We start from the raw sequence: 22,622 nt of genomic DNA, 5'->3' as shown, positions 1-22,622 counted from the left end.
GTAGTTGTCCGTATATCTCAAATCTTTTACTTAGAAATGAATTCTTTTAGTAGCTTTCTTGCTTCCGTATAATAGTTTGTTCTTATCGCTTGGTGTATGCATATTGAAATTTAACATTATGCATTCAACATACCTTACTCAACATTCTTAGCAAATAATCGAAACGCAGATTTTTAGGAGATTTGATAATTCTTTTTTCCAATTCCTTCTTCTTGTATTACTTAAGGGGAGCAATGTGAACTCTTAATAGTATAAAATAAGAGCACATGCTCCTGCCTACTATGCTTAGAATAGTGTACGCACATTTCTAAGTTAATTTAAACTATACTCATCGTGGAACATTTGTATTGATCATATAAAGAAAAAGAGAAAATGATCTTCTGTGCTATTTTATTCATAAATCTCCGATATTACTCTTTAATAATCTTTTACGGACAGAAGATTTGTGATGGACTACAAAACCATAAATAACTTTTGAAATAGCAATGCACCTCTTTTACGCATAAGATAAATTCAAGTTTAGTCAGCTAATAACATCAATTTCCACCCAAAATTTGAGAAAAGGGAAATCAACGAGATTTGATACCTCAGTCATTGTTTGGATGCTATGAAAGTAGCTAAAAACGTTCTTTCATAAGAAAATAGCTGCAAATATGGAAAAGGTGATTTCTTGCGCTTATACTTCTTTTCCTGACAACCAAACGGTATCTTGATATTGAAAATCCACATTTTACCTTATAACTATTTTAATGCGTAGTTGAGGTATTTATATGCGTCTTTCGGAAGGAACAATAAAACAAGCTTGCTATCTGGTAATATGTTTATTCTTTATTTTATTTGAAAACCCTTGTAAGCATTATTGCGAGAGCTATGTATTAACGGTTGTATGCGGGGGTGGATTTAAAGGGTGAGAAGAGTGTTCACCCAAACGCCTGCGACAAAAAATTACATTGTATATATAGAATAAATTTTTTGTGTTTATGTACATATATTAACTTTTGAATACTCTGAACAAATGCAAAAGATTAGTTCAAGTGATCTAGGATATTCAAAATTGTCTCTAGCGTCATAGGTTCGATTCATAGGGACAACATTATCTTTTATTTTTAGCTTTTGTTGTTTTCTTCCAAACCCCCGAGTGAAAATTCTGGATCCGCCGCCACTGGTTACAAGCCTCTACAAAAATACAATTTTGATATGCAAGCTGAGTCTTGCTTTTCACTTCGGTATCTACTATCGACTTCCTTCGTGGTGGTATCTAACAGCTGATAGCGGATACAATCATACAACAATAAATAGAATAGATGACTAGCAAAATAAAATTTAACATTATACGTTAACCCAGATTAGCAGTTAAAGTCCCTCCGGAAACAAAGAAAAGAATTGGATCCATGAATCAGTTTAATGTGAGAAAACCGTACAAAGAACCTGAAGTACTGTCAATTTCTACACCAGAGTCCCAGAAAGTTGCCTCAGCTAAAATCTATGATCAAGATTTTCCTTGCCAAGGCATAGTGAGAAATAACTCAACTATGGATACCGTGCATAAGCATACACTCTACCTATCAATATTTCATTGAATATAGCAAGCCTAAAACAATATTACAATAAATAACTAGTATCAACTTTAATGGCAGTAATACCCTGCAAAGAAATGCAATTCTTACTAAATGGTGGAGGGCGTATGAACAAGACAAGATCTCATCAATCTGCTTGATACTGTGATTCTAAAAAATGAACCCGAAATGACACCTAAAAGAAATAACGGTTCTCACGCTGAGTAGCTGCTAAGTGGGCTTCGCCCAAGATGAGAGACCCTACTTGAAGGAATAAAGGGTGCTTCCTCATCCACTATTGAATCGGGAGACCCATTCCTTGTACCTTTTCCTCCACTGTTCTTAGCAATATCGTCTGGCACATAGAGATCAGATGACTTCTTCTCCATCTTAAGTTCCTGTCAGAGGCAAAGTGCAGAAAGGAAAAAAATTGGCGCTGCTTGCGATAAAAACCATCTTTACTAGAAGAAATTTTGCATGCAAGCTAAAGACTCCATGATGAACTGAGATAGACAAAATTAAGCAACCATGCAAGCTCAAACTGTGTTAAAAGAAAAGGAAACTAACTGTTGATTATCTATTTAGCCTATTCTCGAGCTCCTGTCGTATTTCTTTTTCTCTTCATTAGGAAACTATTTTCTAGACATGCAAGGCTGATTTTCATATTGGGAACTTGATATTGGAAACCTTTTGGGAAAAATTGAGAACGAGAAAATGATGAATAAAGAAAAAGAACACAAACTCAAAAAAAAAAAAAAAAAAAAAAGGTGCAAATTCTGAAATTGAAACTTGAAAGTCATTAGGTGAGACCTTAGCTATTCGATCAGTAACGCTATCTACAGGAAGTTGAACAGCTCGAACATCCTTGATCTTTATGTAGTTATACATCACAACACCGCATAATGCTGTACAAAAACAGAAATATTTCAGTAAGATGATGATGGATAAAGCTCCCATAAGTAAGAAGGAATAGGAAGCTTACCAATGGCATAGCCTGTAATATTAAGAGTGGTTATTGTCGACTCTGGAAAAATTAGAGTTGAAAGGGCAATAAGTATCCAATCTTTCAAGACACCGGCAACTCGGATGGTTACAGCACCAGTTCTACCAATCACTAAGAAGATTGAGAAATTCAGAGCAAGAGCACAAAGTGCATTTGAAAAGAAAATCCAGAAGTTGAACTGAATCTGTGAGACTTCCATCTCAGGCTTCTCCAGAAGATACCATGGGACAAAAAGAAAGACAAAGCTGCGTGTTGAAACAAGTTCTCATAAGTAACCCCAAGAAACAGTATGACAGCACTTGCATGAGACTCAAAACTCAAATAAAAGACAGACAGTTAAGAGTACAGAGATCACTCGTACTTTCTTATTACCAGGTGACATATAGCAGCAATTGCCACTTTGCAGAAAATCTCTCGCTGAGTGAGATAAACATAACTACGGAGAGGAGTTCATGCATAGCAGAGCATGTGTCTATCCATGTGTGCAGAGAACAAATTTTCTGTAAAAGAACTAACAAGCAAATACCAACCCCTGGCATCATTTCTATTTCTTTTCACTTCATCAGACCAGCCCAGGACACAGTAATAGCTAATAAATCATGCCAGATACGGGACACAGATTAACACATGACTACATGCTAACGGAAATAAAAAGTATGGTCACTTGTTTCCAAAAAGATTTATTATATATATGTAGAATTGCATGCAAAAGAAATACATTCCAACTTGAGCTATAAAACTTCGAAGCACATACTCTCAAAACAATTCGAATGACGACAAATTTAATAAAAATGTGATACAGAAGTGCCTCTTTCACTTTTTATATCAGCAATTAACTGATAGGTACATTGCAATCATAATGTCATAAAAAAATGAGCATTTATTGATGCTAAAGAATAAAAAGATGAAAAACTAGCTCCAAGCCCATCTGGAAAGGTAGATGTATGACAAGAACCAAATGTATGGAAAAGGTTTCCTATTGTATGTGTTCTTTGTTTACTTTTCTCCCTTTCCCCCAAGTGTGGAATGAGCAAGGTAGGAAGTTTAGAATCATTATAAGCCAAGATCTAACTGGAGTCTCTTTTTTATTTTAGATTTAGTTTTTCTAAAGGCATAAGATCTAACTGGAACCATATAGACCTCAACATAGGATCATCTATTCACCTGCGCCACATGAGAGCTAATAACTCAACTCCATGAGATAGGATCCTCTATTACATACCTGCATGGAGCTATGTAATATAGGCTGGTGATAGGATTCAGAGTTAATCCCTTCTTCTGAAGTAGAACTTGAGTTAAGACCAGCCTAAGCGCCTCAGCAAATATTCCAGTGACTTGATAAAATGTACCAACTATGTTGAAGTGAATTTCTCCATAGGAGGATACTACGACACCAACGCTGACCAACAGCATGTTCAAGAATACATCGCATCTTAACTTGTCAGTTCCACAAATAACAGCCATGACAAAGGTGGCCACTGGCACTGTAATTTCAACACACCACTACAGCCAATCAGTACATTCGCAAACATAGGATAGAGAATTAGAAAATTGTTACCCATGCATACTTAGAGCTTTGAGCATCTGGATAAAAGCTACAGAAATGAACAGATAAGCTGTGTTTCCAAACCTGCAATAAAATAACATATGCTGCTTTTAGAAAAACAATTTTTAGAACCTCATGTTCATGCAAGTAATGAAGCATATAGCAACTCAGCAACTGAAACAAACAGGAAAACACACTCCAAAGAAAATGTTCTTTTGACAAACAAGTAGACAAAGTACATCAAAAACATCAGTTACCCAGCCAAAACAGAGAACATCAATTTTTTTTTGATGAAGAACAGAGAACATCAATTATGCATGAAAGTGTCCATATTTTCTTATTACCCCAAGTCTCATAGCTTTGTTATAACTCCATTTCTACTTTACCAGACAGAAGTAAAAAGTGTCCAGGAGGAGAAAAGGAAATCTAACAAGCCAAAACTCTTCCTCTGTCATAGCAAAACAGCTAGTTCTACGAGACAGTTAGTCAAATAGAGGAAAAGCATTTGCCAATATACTTGAAACCAATCAATAAACCCATCATAGTAGATGGCAAACAATGTTAAATGCATGCTTAATTTGACTCAAAACTAGTTCATTAACCTCAAATGTCCAGACTGCTTGGAATAGTTTAAACACAATTAATCAGATAATCCTAAAAAGTCAAGGTCTCCTGTGTCGTTGGAAACAGGAACAGTAGAGTACATTCTTTTCTTCTTCTTTTTTGGTGCTTTCCAGTAGCTAGTTACAAAAGAATGACTGGTCAGTTGGACACATGCACAATGAGCAAAATTTGTGCCAATCTAACATATCTTTCTTTTAACATAAGAGCAGATAACATAATATCATGTAAAAGTACTCTTTTAGGTTAGATTCAAAGGTATAAATGGTTTCGTTGTTAGTGCATGATAAGTAGGCATTAGACATTCATAATAGGTTAAAGGTGAATTCTCATCTATCACCAACATGCATTTATAACTAATCCATTTATCACACATGCTAACCCATCACTGAACCATTTACTATTTATGAGGTCGCATAACACCTTAGAAAAGGCACTTGAACATTCTAACCAAAGGCAAGCAAGGACTTTCAGTTCATCAAAGTAGAATCTTACCACAGACTTGAAGCAAAGAAAGCACTAATGGGAATCACACACGTCGCATATCTGCAGATTCAGCAATAAACAGTTAAATAAGATAACATTACATCTGAAGGCGATGTGGATCCAAAGGAGCAAACTCTTACATTTCAAACGTCATTTTGACAGGAGATACAACCTGCAGAAAATTAACAAGAACGGAATGAAATCAGTCGATCCCTAGTCTTGTGCATCGAGGGGAATGAAAAATTGTCTATATATATTAATTTTCCCTCCAGTGGATGAAAAGTGAGCCATAATCAAAATTCAGAAGCTAAAGACAGCCAAATGCCAAGTTAGATATCTAAACATGAATAAATATAAAAATGAATATATCTGCTGAGAGCCCTCCACAGGGCCCAGCTGGATCTAGAATGAGGAATTCTACAAGTGGTTCTTCAGAATCACTGCAGCAAGTTTAGAGTTACCCGGTATCTCAGCTGGTGGGAGGTAAGCAAGTACCTCGTGGAATTAGTCAAGGTGCGCGAAAGCTGGCCCGAACACCACGATTATCCAAAAAAAAAAAATCACCGCAAAAACCTCTCTTCAGGCCTCAACGGGTTAAAAAATACGATAAATCATTAAATAGCAACTGTTTTGCTCAGAAGAAAGCCCAAAGACAAAGTCGCATCAAAAGCATATAGCATCAAAAGCACAAAAGTGACAAAGGTTGAAAATTAACATGCGGTGAGTCGTTTAAAATCCGCGACACTGGTAAAATTAAAATGATACATAATGATCCAAACAAGAAAACATTCTACAACAAAGTCGACAATTAATATTGATAAGCAAGAAGTTGTCATCGAGGAGCAGAGCATGAAATGTTGCAAGAAACATAACACTGTAATTACCAAAAAAAAATTATTTACTGTAATTACCAATAACAATACAGTACCTTGAAGACACGGATAAGAAGGAAAGCTACTAAGCCTGAGAAGCCCATATGAATCATGGTAAGTGTTATTGGTAACGGGAAATTGAAATATTTTGGTGAAAGTACCCACTGCAAAAAAAAAAAGAAACCAGACCAAGGTTCATTAGCATACTAATGGCACTTGAGATACACAATAAAACCTGAATGATACAGAAAAATGAATTGAACAGCAGTATTGTCTTTTTCCTAAAACTACATTGCGTAAGTGCAGCGGAGAAATAACGACACCATACAGAAAGAGAAAAGCGAGAAAGTGGAAGTTAGTAACATGTCACTTATCCTAGAGCATGGCTTTCCCAAGACCATCTATCATATCTCGTCTACTTCTCCCTTTCCACACCCTCTTTCTAAACCAGTTTACCAGAAAACTGAAGCTCTTAAATGTAGTCAGTCCCTTTTTCCCCTGATTAAATTTTTTCCCTGCAACTTACCCAGCAAAATGGGAAAGGCTGGAAAAAAGAGAACAAGAGGGAAATAAGGAGGAAAAAGAAAACTTAGAAAAGAGTAAATAAACGGGTGCTTTCAATTTTAACATTGATGTTAGTGGAGGGTCGAGGTTTCTACAGTTCTGAAAGTTTGAGATGCAACGAGTATCTTATAACACAAGATAAGCGGGACTATCTTTTAATTAGAGGAAAATGCTATAATACTAAATGTTAGAGTGAAACCTATCCTCTATACTTTTAAGTTAACAACAACTGCTTTAGTATTATATATTCTTTAAGTGAACAGTCTCTATTCCTATATGCAGAGATAGACTCCCCATTTAGTACCTTCAATAACCATGATATTAGAAAAATGTTTATTTTTCAATGAAACATAGACCAAACATGTAGTATATTTAATCATCAGCCGACGTCATTGGTTTTCACATCAAAAGAGACAGTTAGATGATTACTCACACTGTGGTCGGTTCCCCGCCAAGATATTTTCTCTTCTCACCATGTGTTTTGGTGTAATTGGATGGAACATAAGAAACTATTTTCCAATTTTTGTTCAATCTAGACTAATTGTAAAAGTTGATTATGGATATCAAATGGCTTGATCAGAACTTCCCCTACTTTTCTTGCTCACTCCTCAACCAAGAGTGAACAACATGCAAACTTAATTTAATTACTCCTTGCAAGCCAGAGGAAGTAAATGATAACAGCTTGTCACTATGTTTTTTATAGGTGTCATAACAGCTTGTCACTTTTGGTTGTCCTTCTCGTAGGTTAATGGAACCACAGTGTTAATCTAAATTGTTCTTGTCATTTTTTAAGTTCTGAACATGTTCTATTGAGTTGAAACTCTAAAATATGAGAATATCCAAACCAATAAACAGTGATCCGTACCAAAAAAGATGTAAAAAATGAAGCCAAAGAAACTCACTGAATAGTATAGAAAATGATATACCTTGTTGTACAAAATAACTCCTGAGGAAAGCAGTATATAGACAAGCAGATATATATACGTCAACACAAGTTGTTTGCTGATCTTCATCTTTTCTTCTATGCCACTTTGCGATTTGGCTAGCAGGCCTCCACCAATCTAGCTAAATTTCTGATAGATGCCTTCCAATCCAAAAATCAAGCAACACAAGTCCGCGATATTTTCGCAGATAAGAGGTACACCTTCAGTTCAATTGCTGTTTATTCATTAGAAGATGATTTATGATAAGCCAAATCTGTTTCTGAATATGCTGTTGTCATAACTGGGATTGATAGAATCTGGAAATATACGATAAAGTGAGGAACATTTTCTTAAGAAAAATTATTATAAGAACTTCTCATTTTGACACAACAATTAGAACAAGAAATAAACACACTTTGTGATGAAGCGCAAACATGTATGACATAAGGAAACAAACACAATTACTGCAGATACAGATTGCAAAAGCAACTGCTATTATATATGACTTGTGAGTACGTCTATAGTCAGTCAATGGTTAGATGTGAACAAACAGAAAATTACATGCAAAATGAATAATGTCATCTGGTCAGTGCATGAAATGCAAAATAACAAAATTATCCAGCGAAATCTGGTTACCTCAAGAATATTCAGAGACATGTTAATGGCGTAGAGGCTAGTCCGGGTTTAAGAAGGGCTGAGCCGTCTGCTAGTAACTTAGTATCCAGAAAGTACAACTTGAGTAAAATAGATACACAGATATTACTGTTTCTTATAACTCTTGAGAATGGAATTAGCATGAAATGTAGAAATTTACGAACCAAAATTGGTAGCTACCTCAACTTCAACTTGAAACTTTTTTCTTTTACTTTCTGTAAGTGAAACTTAGAAACTAGGCATATATTTCAAACAACTAATGATAAACAGCACAGTGAGCCCAAATCAGCATTATTCCAATGTTGAATAGTGAATATAATCCACACAGCTAAGCACATAAGTAAATTCTCAAAAACCTACAGGCAATGGCGTTTAATTAAAAGTTGTACGAGATTAAAACAGAGCATATGAACTACAAATGAATGATAAAAGAACTTATCTCTGAAGGAAGCATGTGAATTACACAAAAACATAACTCAGGAAAAAAATAATAATAACACTCCAATAAGTATTACTACTAACAATAATGTAGGCATCTGAAGCACGTAAAGTTTGACTAAAAAAAGTAAGAATAAAAAAGAGAAATCATTACCAGTAGAAGAAGCTGGAGAGGAGATACAGATCTGAAATGCGATCAATGTTCGTCCGTTCGATCTGGAATGGTTGATTGGATTGAATCGTCTCGGTTCTCGAAATCTTTTGCCCTAATAATGCAATTATTGTAAATTTGAGATACCCTTTTTTTTTTTAATCCCTTTAAAATGTAGTTGTTGAGGAAGATCAAGCAAAGGTTTAGTAAGTGAGTGAACAAAGTAGCAGAAGAAGAGGAGAAAGATGCAGAGTTTGTCCCAAACGTAGAAGTGTGGTCAAGACAACATGCCTTTTCTTTTCTTTTCCCACTCGCCTATGAAATTTTATGTCATATATTTATTCATTGTTTAGATCAATGTTACATCAATCACGATGCCTTACTAAAATTAAACTAATGGAGTTAGTGAAATGAATTTTCAATCTCTATATTATTACTATTATATACTTACTTATTTTCTTATTTTCGAATAATATCTCTATGATTTGGTTCAAATCTATTTTATGTCAACGTCTAATGAAACACAAACTAGGAGTTTTCTATGTTTTTACCCAAACAAATCTTTAGAACAAACAATAAAAGGATACCTAAAATGTCACACATAATGCTAGTGTTTTAAAGTGGCTAAATCCTAAAGTTAACTAATTAATGGAGTTAGTGAAATGGATTTTCAATTTCTATATAATTACTTATTTTTTTTATGATATCTATGTGATTTGGTTCAAATTTGTTTCATGTCAACATCAGATTAAACACAACCCACGAGTTTTCTACTTTTCACCCAACAAATCTTTTGAGCAAACAATAAAAGGATTCCTAAAAATGTGATATACATAATTGAAAGTGTTTTAACGTGGGTAAATACAATAGTTGACTAATTAATGTGAATTCTTTTGCTTCACAAAATGTAGATCTATCTCAAACGTTAAGCATATTCGATTATCACAATGGTTTCAAATTTAACAGGATCATGTATTTAGAAATATATAAGAAATGACCAAATACTATGTCAAACACCATTTTCTTATTTTAAACCTCCACGTATACTATTTGATTGAATGTAATCGTTTCTAGTATTATCTGTTGTGATGCTCATCAAATGGATAGATCGATCCTTGTAGAACCAATATTCACTCTTATATAAAATTATTATGTATTGCATTTGTCCTCTAAAATTTGTATTTCATTATGTTCGTATCTTCAAATCTCATAACACTCACCGTTCCACCGCTCCATTTTCAGTAATCATATTTTCCTACATGTTTTATACTCTATTTATCATGTCATTTTTAAATGTAGATGTTCGAATTTATACCACCTTTGAACGTATGCGGTATATAATCTCATATAATCATACTTTAACTTTACGTAAAAACAGCAGAAATAAGTGAACTACCACTCCCTATCAAAGTGCCAATTACTAGCTACTACTACATTTTTCGTAGCACTAGATGCAAAATCAGTGTAAATCCGGCAGCCTGTGTACAATATTTATCACTGTCGGAAAAAATCATATATAAGGTAGCTCTGATTGTTTGCAAGATTTGTAGCCCACAAGCTTGGGCAAACACCAATTTTGTGCTTTTGATCATATCGCAAAAAAGACACATATGTAAACATAAAGCCCACACGTCGTATCATAAGCAATCATCACGAGCAAACAGTTAAAGAATATTGATTTTCGGTAATTTTTATTAGATCCACATTTTTCTTTACACGTGAATCTTTTCAAGGCATAGATCTAAATATATCATATGGCCTCTTTCATTTCTTAATCTTGTTTGTTCCCTTTCAACTACGTATCTTAAGTACCACCCCTATAAAATGAAAGTATCAGATAGTTTTTGAAGTGCTTCCACGATGTTTGGAAAAAGTTTATGTCTTACATTAATCCAACAATTAGCGTGACAATTAGATTTAGGCCCCGGATACGCTAAGAGTAAGACAAGAAATGTTCATGCACAAATACGTTCCAATCGGTTAAGAACGATTTGTTCATTTTAATTTTTTATCTCGGGCTAAAGAGCCTGCTTTAAGAAAAATAGAAGCAAATTGAGCTCCATCATTTTGTTTCTAATTCCTATTTCTTTCACTTTGCACTTTCCAGTAGCTATATTGAATTTTTAGTAGCTTTTTTTCCTGGTATCACTCATTTCAGGTTTGAACAGTTCGCATAGATATTTATTAGACAGCTACTTTAATACTCTAGTCAGTACACCTACCACATTACTGTAAAATGTAAATGAGCAAAAAGAAGTCAAATGAAAAAAATGATGCATCCTGTACTTCGCCTCGTGTTCAGGCCGAAAGACGAAAATTATATGTTACTCCTACGTAGCAGGGACGGATACCATTTTCCTACATTCTCGAAGATGGTGAAACAAAAATACAAAAACACATAACGTAATTAGGCATATTATTCCACTTCCCAAACACAATCACGCAAAGTATAATACCACTTTAATACCGAATTCTAGCTAAATTCTTTGATTGAAAAGTAGCGTTACGTTCCAACACCTTGTCGAAATTCGACTTTGCGAAGATCTTTCGTTGGTCAAAGTTCACAAATGTCAAAGATCCTATACAAGACTTGTAGATCAGAGCAAATTAATGAGACTCATGCATCCAGTCATGGGCCAAAAGCTGGTTACATGATCACTTAGCCATAGACACATTTTACATTACTCTTTTACATAATCGAACACACTTGAAGAAATAATGGAACAAAGAGCGCTCACCGTTCAACGGTAGCCACTAGCCACAATCCATAACTTATGCAGAGTCGAACAAGATATGGAAGAACAAAGCCTAATCTTTTTTCTCAACTAAAACAGATTCGCCCATCTTAAAGCCCACTAAATAAAACAAAATCAACACAAAAAATTCAAGATTCGAACGCCTTGGGCACGAGTCCTCTGATGTAGGTAGGAAAGGAAAATCGCATGTATTCTCCCACTTAGCAACAGAACAAAGTCTACTTGGTTAGTGTTTACACCTTCTTGGACAAGTCTCCAACCTCACTCTCGCCGCTACTAATTTGTTTATCCATTTGAAAGATCAGTTTGTTTTAAAACAACCATAAAGGTCGAAAAGAATATGCTTAACTTAAAATTTAAAAAGAGTAGTTGGAAGTACATTGATTTCACTTCCAGAAGTGAAAGAAAAAGCACTATGAGAAATTCAGGTTAATTTGACTAAACGCCATGAAACTGCACCAATTTAGAGCAGAATCCGCTCAAGCTTGTCAGACTCTGGAGTCTTCCTGCTATTAGCTCTGCAAGAGCACATGTTGGAATCCATGGCATTGATTCCACTGAGAGCAGAACCAACTGCACCGTTGTCCGCACAGGTAAAATACGGATTTCAAAAGTAACAAATTTACCAAAGGAAATTCTTGATTTTTTTGCAGAAAGATGATAAACTTGCCAATTGATTACTCAACATCCCGCAAAAAACTATACTATCTACCGAAAAACAAAAGAACCTTAGCCCAAGTTGTTATACTATCTACCGGAAAATAAAAAAACTTTAGTCCAAGTTACAAAAGAAGATAAACGACGATACTAAAGCTGAACTCTTGAAGCTTTACCCTTTTCTTGTTTAACGCCATTATAGAATTCCGCTGGCATCATCTCAGCAGAGGTGAAGGATTGATAACGATATGCTTCAACGGGTTTGCAACATCACCGCCACCACCGTGCTTCACAAACTCAGCTGGGGAGAGAAAGTTACCGTGACACACACACACTATTTTCAGTTCCTCTCCCTTCTTATATCGGTATAAAAATCCTTCAATCTTCCTACCATTTGGCCCGACGCCCTTTGTGGAAACACAAGGCATGTCGAGCATGAAATTTTTTAACATTTCCTTTGCTTCCTTGCTAGCGCTTCGGTCACATGTGCTAGGTGACTTTTCAGTTGTGGTTTCAGGTGGTCTATCTACCTGTTTCCTTTCATGCTCTTGCTCTGAGGGCTTGATGCTAGTCGGAGTATTTGCCCCAGTACGCTCACCTGGCCCTGCAATAGTTAGATGGAAAACAGGGTCAGTTCTTTCCCTCCAGAATTTATTAGCAGAGAGACAGGTGAAGACAATCTATCAACCATCTGCAAAAACAGATGACTTGATATGGAAATCAAAGCTTACTTCAATTCTTAACAACGCTAAAAACAACATGATAGAGAGATCTCACGGAGGACATCGTGCTAAAAGCGTCCGGAGCAAGCACGTTCACCACCATAAATTGGTTACCACTTTTCAGTTGGAACACACAGTGTCGAAGGAGGGATCAAATTCCTACTAGAACCTAGATGGTACAGCTCCTTCCAAAGGGCATATAAGGACATATATAACTCCTCTGCAAGTGGTTGCTGTTTTTAATTGCAACATATAGTGTTGAAGAAGAGATAAAATTCTACCAAAATATAGGAAATAAAACTCCTCAAACGACATTTTATCATCCCAACACTCAACCTACTACTGTAACAATTAATATAGCCAAGGAGTAAATTTCTCAAATGGTCATTCAAGTCTAAAGAAATTATAGGGTAAAATCACTTTGCTCTGTTTCATATCAATAAAGTTACTTAACTTACGCGTTATATCTAAGAAAATCACTATTGTCGGATTGTGAACTAAGATTCACAGGAGATTCTAGTTGGCATTTTAAACTAATTCATATTCCAAGTGCGACCCAACTAGTAGCGATGGCCCATGGAGGCATTTTTTTAATACAAAACCCAACAGAGTAATAAACTTATGGCAATCACGTTAGTTATTACCCTTAACTGGAAGGACAAATTTCAATTAAGTTGAAAAGCTATAAATGGAGCTGACACCGGTTTCAACAGTATCACTCGTTTGTTTGTTTTTTATACAAAAAAATATTGCACGGCAACTACTTGGGTCCCACATCGAGTATATATTAGAATTTAAAACGTCAACAAAGATTTTCGGCATATCTTAGTTCACAATCTGGCAAATGTGATTTTCTACGATATACTTCACAAGCTAAGTGACCTTATTGATACAAACTCCATAGTTTTTTTAATGTGAGTAACCATTTGATAAAATTAACTCTATTGCCAAGTATAAACAGTGACTGGCCACGTATCAAAAGACTCTTGGCCAAATCAGCATGTCGGAACAGTTCAAGGAATATACATATTAGGAGGTGCAACAAGGAAAGCTGCAGCGAATTCCACAAACACCAGCAACATTAATGACAGACAATGAATTCACCGGGAAACGAAAGGAGAGTTCCTAATGGACTACGGCCACGTATCAAAATACTCTTGGCCAAATCAGCATGTAGGATCAGTTCAAGGAATATTTACATATTAGGAAGTGAAAAGAGGGAAAGCTGCAGCAAATTCCACGAAAACCAACAACATTAATGCCAGACAGTGTATTCAGGTAAACGACAGGAAAGTTCCTAATGGACTCCGGCCACGTATCAAATCAAAATACTCTGCCAAATCAGCATGTCGGATCAGTCAAGGAATACATATTAGGAGGAACAAGGGAAACTGCAGCGAATTCCACGAACACCAGCAACATTAATGACAAGACAGTGAATTCAGGTAAACGACAGACGACAGGAAAGTTCCTAATGGACTCTGGACACAGGGAGTTGTCTTAATCTTTTCGCAAGTAACCATCTGTCCATCTCTATAGCCTAATATCAACAGTAACTGGCCACGTATCAAAATACTCTCTGACCAAATCAGCAAGTCGGATCAGTTTAAGGAATATTACATATTAGGAGGTGAAACAAGGGACAGCTGCAGCGGATTCCACGAAACCAGCAACATTAATGACAAGACATTGAATTCAGATAAATGACAGACGAGGTAAACGACAGACGATAGGAAAGTTACTAATTGACACCGAACACAGGGACTTTGTCTTAATCCTTTGGCAAGTAACATCAACGACGACGACAGACAGTTAATTCCACAAACATCAGCAACATCAATGACGGACAGTGAATTCGAAACGACAAATGACAGGAAAGTTCCAAATGACTCCGGGTACAGGGGGGTTGTCTTAATCCTTTGGCAAGTAACCATCTGTCATTCTCACTTCTTCTAAAATAGAAAATCCAAATTATGGAGATTCTGTTGCTTCCCACACAAAATATTCCAAACAAGCTAGTTGTCGGACAATCATTCTCAGCACACGTCGCCCAGCGCAAACACCAGATACAAAAGAAAACTATTCTTCTTGAAAATCTGTATATACAAGCTCCCGGATGGAGAGTGAAAGAGTTATCTTCACCTTAGTTCATTTCTTCTCATAACCTTTCCTCTTGGACTACTAGACAAAATATGCATATGTCCATGCCTACCGGATTTGCGGATTCAAGAACCCTAGCTTAAAAATGGTATAATACAATCAATACTCCTGTCATTTTGCATATTATTTAGGAGCTAATAACTAGCATCCGCTCTACTGAATACCAATGAACTCTCCGGTAGGAAGATTCAGTTATAAACCAGGCTGTAATGACGCTCTTTTACGTCATAACTCGACCAAAATGCTAAGGGACGTAACGTTTACTTAGTCATGAAATGCTGCATTAGAATACCTAATCGCTTCACTGGGTCTAAGATCGTTTAACTCAAAAAACCTAAAATATTCATCCTTTCAGTTCTTAAATAGCTTCAAGTAGCCACGTGCTAGTTGTCCAAGACACCATTAATCCTCCTCTACTACCACCTTAAGCTTAGTATTAAAAATTGATCAGCATTGCTAACAACTTGCTAATGAGAAGCATCTACTCAAAGAATTCCACTAGTCAAACCAGCACAACCAAATATCTAATGGCAAATTCAGGGCAACCACTTAACATAATCGGCAAATAAAACCTAATAATTAATAAACTCAAGAATTATATCGTCAGATATATCAAAACGTGCAAGCCCAAAAAGGAACAGCATTTATTTCGGAATAAAGAAAATTCAAAAAGGGAAGAGACAATTCAGTAATACCTTGAATGGGTTGAGTCCCAAAATCAGAAACTCCTGAAGAAACACTCCCTTGAGAACCCATCGACCCTTGTGACAAGGGCACTGAATTCCCATTATTACCCTCATTATTATTATTTCCCCCTACGACCTGAACATTTTCTTCAAGACGCAGGTCCAAATCAACCTTTTCTTTAACCACTCTAACATTCTGCAATTTTTCCATTCTCTTTCTTTTAGCTTCCAAACGCCTTAGAGATTGCATCTCCTTCCTTTTCCTACACTCTTCCTCGGCTTCAACAGGTAATGAACACGTCCTCGCTATAGGAGTATATGAAGAACCAGGTAACAAACGACCATTATTACTGTCATCACCACCGGTATACACACAGTTTGTAATTGATGAAGAACGTTTGAGTTTATTAGCCCTTTGTGGGTCTACACCAAAATGGCCGTTTAATGAGAGATCCAAACTCAGTTCTATATCATTTTCATCCTCATTGGGAGTTTCTTGTATGTTTTTTCCGGTCATGAATTTATCATTCAACAGATCTCTTGGAAAAGCATTCATACGCATTGAAATACACCTCTTTCCTCTAATTTCCTCAGCTTGGGCCATTTAACCAAGAGAAAAACAGCAAAAATTACCAAATCTCCGATAGCCTGAATGGGAAACTTGTATAAAGAGTTTTAACAACAAAGAAGAAGCAAAATTCTGAAACTTTGAACAACTTTCATATATATTTATACAACGAAGAAATTAAACCGAGAGTTGTGTAAAACGTAAGAGAATGCAGTTGTCGGAGTTCCAACAAAATTCACCAGCAAAAGAGTACACTTTTTAGACATATATGGGACCAGAACCCACAAGAAATATAGAAAAACAAAGAAAGAGAAACAACTTGATGAAACCACGACTTTTATATTGCCATTTAAGTATTAATTGGCTGTTTTAATATGAAGTGACGAAAAGACCCTAAAAAAATGAAACGTAAACACACGAGAAATCGACACGTGGTGGGCACGAAGAGTCCTCTGTACCCACGTGGTTAAGACAACCTGATTTAAAGGGACAACACCAACATGCATCGCCACCATCCCTTGAGGTGTCTCTTCATTAACTGCTAACAGGAATAGAGGGTTAATCGAGGAGACGGACACGTGTCGGTTATCCATCTGCTTAAGGTGTGTCCCTTCATTTACTGTAACAGGAATAAGGGGTCGTTCAGTAGTTAATTAGAATTATGCAGATTAAAATATACAGTATAAATTAGTTATAAGAGGATTTTTATATTATTTTATGTCTAAATTAGTTATACAATCAAATTTCTCTATAACTGTATTATTGGGTCCTAAAATTTTCAGCTATTATAGAGAATAGCTGTTATACATCTATAACATCATTGACATTTGAATAATACTTTGTTGTTATAGGTAAAAAAGATGCATAAAATCTAATTTTCATTTTTATTTGTCAAAGTCTAAGCTTAATCACATTTTGTATAATAAAGGAAAATTATAATTTTTTGTCATAAATGGTGTATTAAATGATCAAATATTTGGTCAAAATCTTTACGCTTATTATTAGTAATCATAGTTATTTTATTGCGCACTGTTATAAAGTTGATTGTTGTTGTTATAGGGCGAAATGCTTTTATAGAAAAGCAAAATATAACATAAAAAATCGATTCCCAAAAAATATGGTTGTTATAGATAGATGTTGTTATATGCGGGTGGTGTTATAAAGAGGTCTGACTGTACAACGTTCATTATTCACGTATCAGTTCTTTTATCTTTTATTCAAAATGAAATAATATATAGGTTATACAGGTTTCTAAATTAAAAATCAAACATCTTATAAATTTTATAGTATATCAATAACTTACCTCCTAACTAGCTACCTAAGTTAGGTAACCTAACACGACACTCCCTCAGTGCCATTTTATATATGGGAGTTTGACTTAACACGAGGTTTATAAAAGAAAACTTTTAAGACTCGTGGTCTAAACCAAACCATAAAACTTTATTTTTCTACTCTCTAGAAATAATTTCATTAAAGATAAAAAAGTTAATATGAAGTTAATACTCCCTCTGTTTTAATTTATGTGAACCCATTTGAGTAGGCACGACATTTAAGAAAGAGTGAAGACTTTTGAAACTTGTGGTTCAAATAAGTCTTGAATATTTGTGTGGATGTAAATCATTTCATAAAGTGAATTTGTTTCCAAATTAGGAGAGAGATCATTCATTTTGGTACGGACTAAAAAAAAATAAGTTCACATAAACCGAAACAGAAGGAATATAAGATTCAAATAAATTGAAACAAAGAGAATATAAATTAGGAGGGGAGAATATTATTTATACAGAATTTAATACCTCATATCGCACCTCTAACCAGCTAGCAAACTACCCCTGAGGATTAACCCGAGGAGACAGACACGTGTCGGTTATTGAGAAATAGGATATGGATATTAATACCACGTGGAGGAGAAAATCTCGGGTCCTGTAAATGCCGTGATGGTCTACATCTAGAGCTTTTTTTCCTTTGTGGTCACACTCACACTCACAGTCTTAGGGATAAACGGCAAATACTTAGCTGTTTTCTTAACGTGGAGATAGTTGGTTGACACGTGGCGTAATGGATTGACCTATGGGCTAACTTTTTTGCGACTGACTTGGCTTCTTTTCCAACTGATTTATGGGGAACAACTCCTTGACGTGTATCACTGTCATACTTGCCTATAATTATCGACACGTATCAATTTTGGCAATCTTGTATTTTCTTCACTCTACTCTGGCTTAGTTAATATCGGCAAACTTTTCGTCTCTTCTTTCATTTGCCTTTATTAGAGCTCCTGCAATTTATACCACGAGGTGGGACAGATTGATGAAGTTTACTCAACCTCGTTTTATTTTATACAGCAATATTTAGCTAAGTTCATATGTTAAACAAAAAAAAAAAAAAAATTAGGCATGTAAGAACTTTTGTGGTCTTTCGGAAACAACCTTCCTATCTTTCAAGGTGGGGTAAGTGTATACGGTAAAAATCGGGTATCTGCTGGACCGGTGACCGAGGGAAGAAAGAAACGAGGACATGCACGAAGGCTTTCTCTTTGGACTGGAGGAGTGTTTGGACCAAAGAGAGGGAAGATCTTCATTTGGTCTGGTTTCTTCGTTCCTCCGTTTGATCGTGGTCGTTCCTCCATTTGATCGTGGTCGTTCCTCCGTTTGATCGTGGTCGTTGGTCCGTTTGATCGTAGTCGTTGGTCCGAGAGATCCGTTACGCGATTGCCACACGTCGATAGCATCCTGCCATGTTCAACTGCCAATCGTACGGGTGTCAGACCGTACGATCAACCTAACCCAACCTAATCTATTTCAGAGTTTTTCTTTATTTTTTAGTTTCTCTTGTTGTATGAAGCCCATGAGGCAACACTATAAACAAGGGTCATTGTCCACTTTTGAGGGGTGGACTTCCTCATATCAAGAACCCTTGTAATAACAAAAAATATATAAACTCTCTATCTCTCAAATATCTGATTTCGGTCTGAATTTGTTGTGTTCACCTTCGGATCTAGTGGAACCAAGCAATATTAAACATATTAGCTTATACGTTTGGCGCATACCATCTGTTGTTATTTAGTTCATTTATAGTTAAATCTATTCCATTCTCTCTCAATCAAAGAATAGATCAAAGCTTACCACATATCCTATACCTGACTCATAAATTTAATTGATTATCCAAATTCGGGGTAAACAGTTTGGCGCCCACCGTGGGGCTAGGATAATAGTGGTCTTTGGTCTTGATCTCTACCTTACCCATCAAAATCGAAAACATCTTCTGTTCGTCTTTAAAAAAAAGGGGGGGACCCAATGGCTAGCAGTGGGCAATCTGGTCACGTCAACAACAACGAGATCGTGGCCGAAAATGAAGGCAACGGTCCACGAGGTTTGCCAAATACCGTTGACCCTAACCCCGTTAATTCGAGGGAGGGCCTCAACCATCAAAACACCGTGGATCAGGAGAATGCCGCCCAGCCGACCACTGACCCTTTGAATACTCACAATTCAATTACTTTGTCCCGGACACAGGGTCGGAAAGAACCGGATACCCCGAATGATAATATCGACTTACGCTTAATTTTTGAAATGTTGCAGGAACAGAGGGCAGTGATTGCCGAACAAGGAATCGCAATTGCCCAGTTGCAAAGTGGAGGAGATAAAACGACCCCGGAGAAGACGAAAGATGTTGCCGAACCCAGAAGAAATGAGGCACGGATGGTTGAGAGCAATGGGTCCGGAGCTGGTTCCTCCACCGAGGTTCTGAAAATGCTCGAAACTTTGGCAAAACGGGTAGACTCGACCGAAAAGAGGGTGGAAACATACAACTCTCGGGTGGACCAAATCTCGGGGGCTCCGCCTTTACTGAAAGGGCCGAATTCGAAGAGGTACATCCAAAGGCCTTTTCCTCCGAGTGCAGCTTCGAAATTAATCCCGAAGAGGTTCAAAATGTCAGATATCCAGAAATATGACGGCACAACGGACCCACACAAACACGTGACCTCATACACCTGCGCTATAAAAGGCAATGATATGGAAGAAGACGAAATTGAATCGGTATTGCTGAAAAAGTTCGGGGAAACTCTGTCAAAATGAGCATTGACATGGTACGACCATCTGCCCGAGCATTCGATCACTTCTTTCGAAATGCTCGCCGATGCCTTCATAAAAGCTCACGCCGGTGCCAAGAAGGTGTGCAGGCCCGTAAGGTAGATATTTTCCGTATAGCCCAGAGAAACGATGAATTACTGCGTGAATTTGTCAACCGATTCCAAAGGGAACGAATGGAGCTCCCCCCGGTTCCGGAGGAATGGGCTGCACAAGCTTTCACGAAGGGGCTCAATGTTCGGAGCTCGACGGCTTCGTTCAAATTAAAGGAAAGCTTGCTGGAGTATGAGGCTGTGACATGGGCCGATGTCCATAACCGATACGAGTCGAAGATTCGAGTGGAGGATGATCAACTCGAGCTTCCCCCGGGGCCAATAAATATGAACAAAAGTTTTGAGAGACCAAGGAAAGGTTACGAAACGGAGGCCGGATCGTCGAGGGAAAGGTATCGGCCATACTCCCATTCGGAGAAGCCAAGCTTTAGGTCGGAGAAATTCAGGGTTGGCCTGAGCCATTTCTCCGGTCGGGGTGTTAAACGGGTCGAGCGCCCGTCGAACAGTCGGGGTCTCTCATTCAGGAGCGATGCCGGAAGCCCTGCCGGCAACAAGGATTTGCCGAAGATATCGGAGTACAATTTCAACGTCAGCACCTCGGGCCTCGTCTCGGCTATTGGCCGTATCCCGGATGTAAGATGACCAAGACCTCTAAGGTCGGATCCGGGCCAACGGGACCCGAGCATGATGTGTGAATACCATGGAACCCATGGTCACAGAACCGAGGATTGTCGCCAGCTAAGAGAGGAGGTAGCCCGGTTACTGAAGAATGGTCATCTCCGAGAATAGCTGAGTGAATGAGCCAAAAGTCACTACAACGAAAGGGAGACTCATAAAAGGGCCGAGCCAATAGAACCCCAGCATATAATCAACATGATAGTTGGGGGTACCGATGCCCCTCGAGAGCCGGTGATGAAACGGGCCAAAGTTTCTGTTGTTCGCGAAAAACGCAGCTGGGATTATTTACCCGAGGGTTCTATATCTTTCAGCAATGAGGATGCAGAAGGCATCATTCAACCGCATAATGATGCATTAGTAATTTCTATACTTATCTTTAAAACTCAGGTTAAACGAATTTTGATTGACCCTGGTAGCTCGGCCAACATCATCCGGTGGAGAGTGGTCGAACAGTTAAGGCTGCTCGATCTGATCGTACCGGTATCCCGGGTACTCAGCGGATTCAACACGGCGAGCGAAACCACAAAGGGGGAGATCTCGTTGCCAGTGAACATCAATGGCACTATCCAGCAGACGGTGTTCTACGTGATCGAAGGGGACATGAAGTATAATGCATTGTTGGGAAGACCTTGGATATATAGCATGAGGGCCGTGCCCTCAACATTGCATCAGCTGTTGAAATTCCCAACCCCGAAGGGGATAAAAGTCATCCGGGGTGAACAACCCGCTGCAAGGGAGATGTTCGCGGTCGAAGAGGCGATACCTCAACCCAAAAAATCGAGTCACATGGAAGAAGATCCAGCCGGAGGACCGGACGCCAAATAGCAATCAAAGCACTCGGGTTTGGAGTTGGGGTACGAAGAGGATGATTTTGATGTACCAAGGTCATTCGTCATGCCGGATGACTCGGATGCGACTAAGTCAACAGTAGAGGAGCTGGAGCAGATCATCTTGTTCGAATATCTACCGGACAAAAAGGTATACCTGGGCACGGGGTTAACCTCGGAGCTCAGGAACAAGTTAATTGAATTTATTCGAGCTAACGCAGATTGCTTTGCATGGTCCCACATAGACATGACAGGTATACCATCGGGAGTAACAACTCACAAGCTCAGTTTGGACGGGAGGTTTCCCCCGATGAAGCAGAAGAGAAGGCCTATGGCAGAGGCGAAACACGCCTTTGTAAAAGACGAGGTAACAAAGCTTTTAAAAGTAGGCTCTATCCGGGAGGTAAAATACCCGGATTGGCTAGCTAACGTAGTAGTGGTGCCGAAGAAAGGTAATAAATTTCGAATGTGTGTTGATTACAAGGATTTAAACAAAGCATGCCCGAAGGATTCATTTTCGTTGCCTCACATCGATATAGAATGATCGATGCGACGGCCGGGCATGAGATGTTAAGTTTTCTCGATGCTTACTCCGGGTATAACCAAATTCGGATGC

General features: G+C 37.5%; 2 protein-coding genes across 3 annotated transcripts; both read right to left on the bottom strand.

The window, feature by feature from the left end:
* Nucleotides 1-1,346: 1,346 nt before the first annotated feature.
* LOC132622764 (probable sugar phosphate/phosphate translocator At3g17430) lies at nt 1,347-9,182 on the bottom strand. Of its 2 annotated transcripts, none has more exons than XM_060337426.1 (10): nt 8,818-9,182; nt 7,575-7,888; nt 6,141-6,248; nt 5,353-5,384; nt 5,222-5,272; nt 4,128-4,189; nt 3,782-4,043; nt 2,539-2,804; nt 2,367-2,461; nt 1,347-1,954 (listed from the first exon to the last, which is right to left on the bottom strand). In XM_060337426.1, the coding sequence occupies exons 2-10, from the start codon at nt 7,659-7,661 to the stop codon at nt 1,772-1,774; spliced, it is 1,146 nt and encodes a 381-aa protein (XP_060193409.1). In that variant the 5' UTR covers nt 7,662-7,888; nt 8,818-9,182; the 3' UTR covers nt 1,347-1,771. The 2 variants fall into 2 exon arrangements, with proteins under 2 accessions (XP_060193409.1, XP_060193410.1); XM_060337427.1 differs by having other exon boundaries at nt 7,575-7,806.
* Nucleotides 9,183-12,086: 2,904 nt separating this feature from the next.
* On the bottom strand, nt 12,087-16,682 carry LOC132622403 (ninja-family protein AFP3-like). Its single transcript, XM_060337011.1, has 2 exons — nt 15,805-16,682; nt 12,087-12,831 (listed from the first exon to the last, which is right to left on the bottom strand). The coding sequence occupies exons 1-2, from the start codon at nt 16,397-16,399 to the stop codon at nt 12,443-12,445; spliced, it is 984 nt and encodes a 327-aa protein (XP_060192994.1). The 5' UTR covers nt 16,400-16,682; the 3' UTR covers nt 12,087-12,442.
* Nucleotides 16,683-22,622: the final 5,940 nt, after the last annotated feature.

Source organism: Lycium barbarum, chromosome 12 (genome assembly GCF_019175385.1).
Source record: "Lycium barbarum isolate Lr01 chromosome 12, ASM1917538v2, whole genome shotgun sequence".
NCBI classification, from domain to species: domain Eukaryota; kingdom Viridiplantae; phylum Streptophyta; class Magnoliopsida; order Solanales; family Solanaceae; genus Lycium; species Lycium barbarum.
The sequence above is the reverse complement of the archived record's forward strand: the minus strand, read 5'-3'. Positions and strand labels throughout refer to the sequence as shown.

Bases quoted from the DNA above. Each gene is read 5' to 3' on its own strand.
- LOC132622764 (XM_060337426.1), bottom strand. From the start codon at position 7,661: ATGAAGATCAGCAAACAACTTGTGTTGACGTATATATATCTGCTTGTC. The intron at 2,805-3,781 runs GTATGTAATAGA...TTCAACACGCAG, and splicing joins TATTACATAGCTCCATGCAG to CTTTGTCTTTCTTTTTGTCC. The intron at 1,955-2,366 runs GTCTCACCTAAT...TGCCTCTGACAG, and splicing joins TTACTGATCGAATAGCTAAG to GAACTTAAGATGGAGAAGAA.
- LOC132622403 (XM_060337011.1), bottom strand. From the start codon at position 16,399: ATGGCCCAAGCTGAGGAAATTAGAGGAAAGAGGTGTATTTCAATGCGT. The intron at 12,832-15,804 runs GTATTACTGAAT...TAACTATTGCAG, and splicing joins TGGGACTCAACCCATTCAAG to GGCCAGGTGAGCGTACTGGG.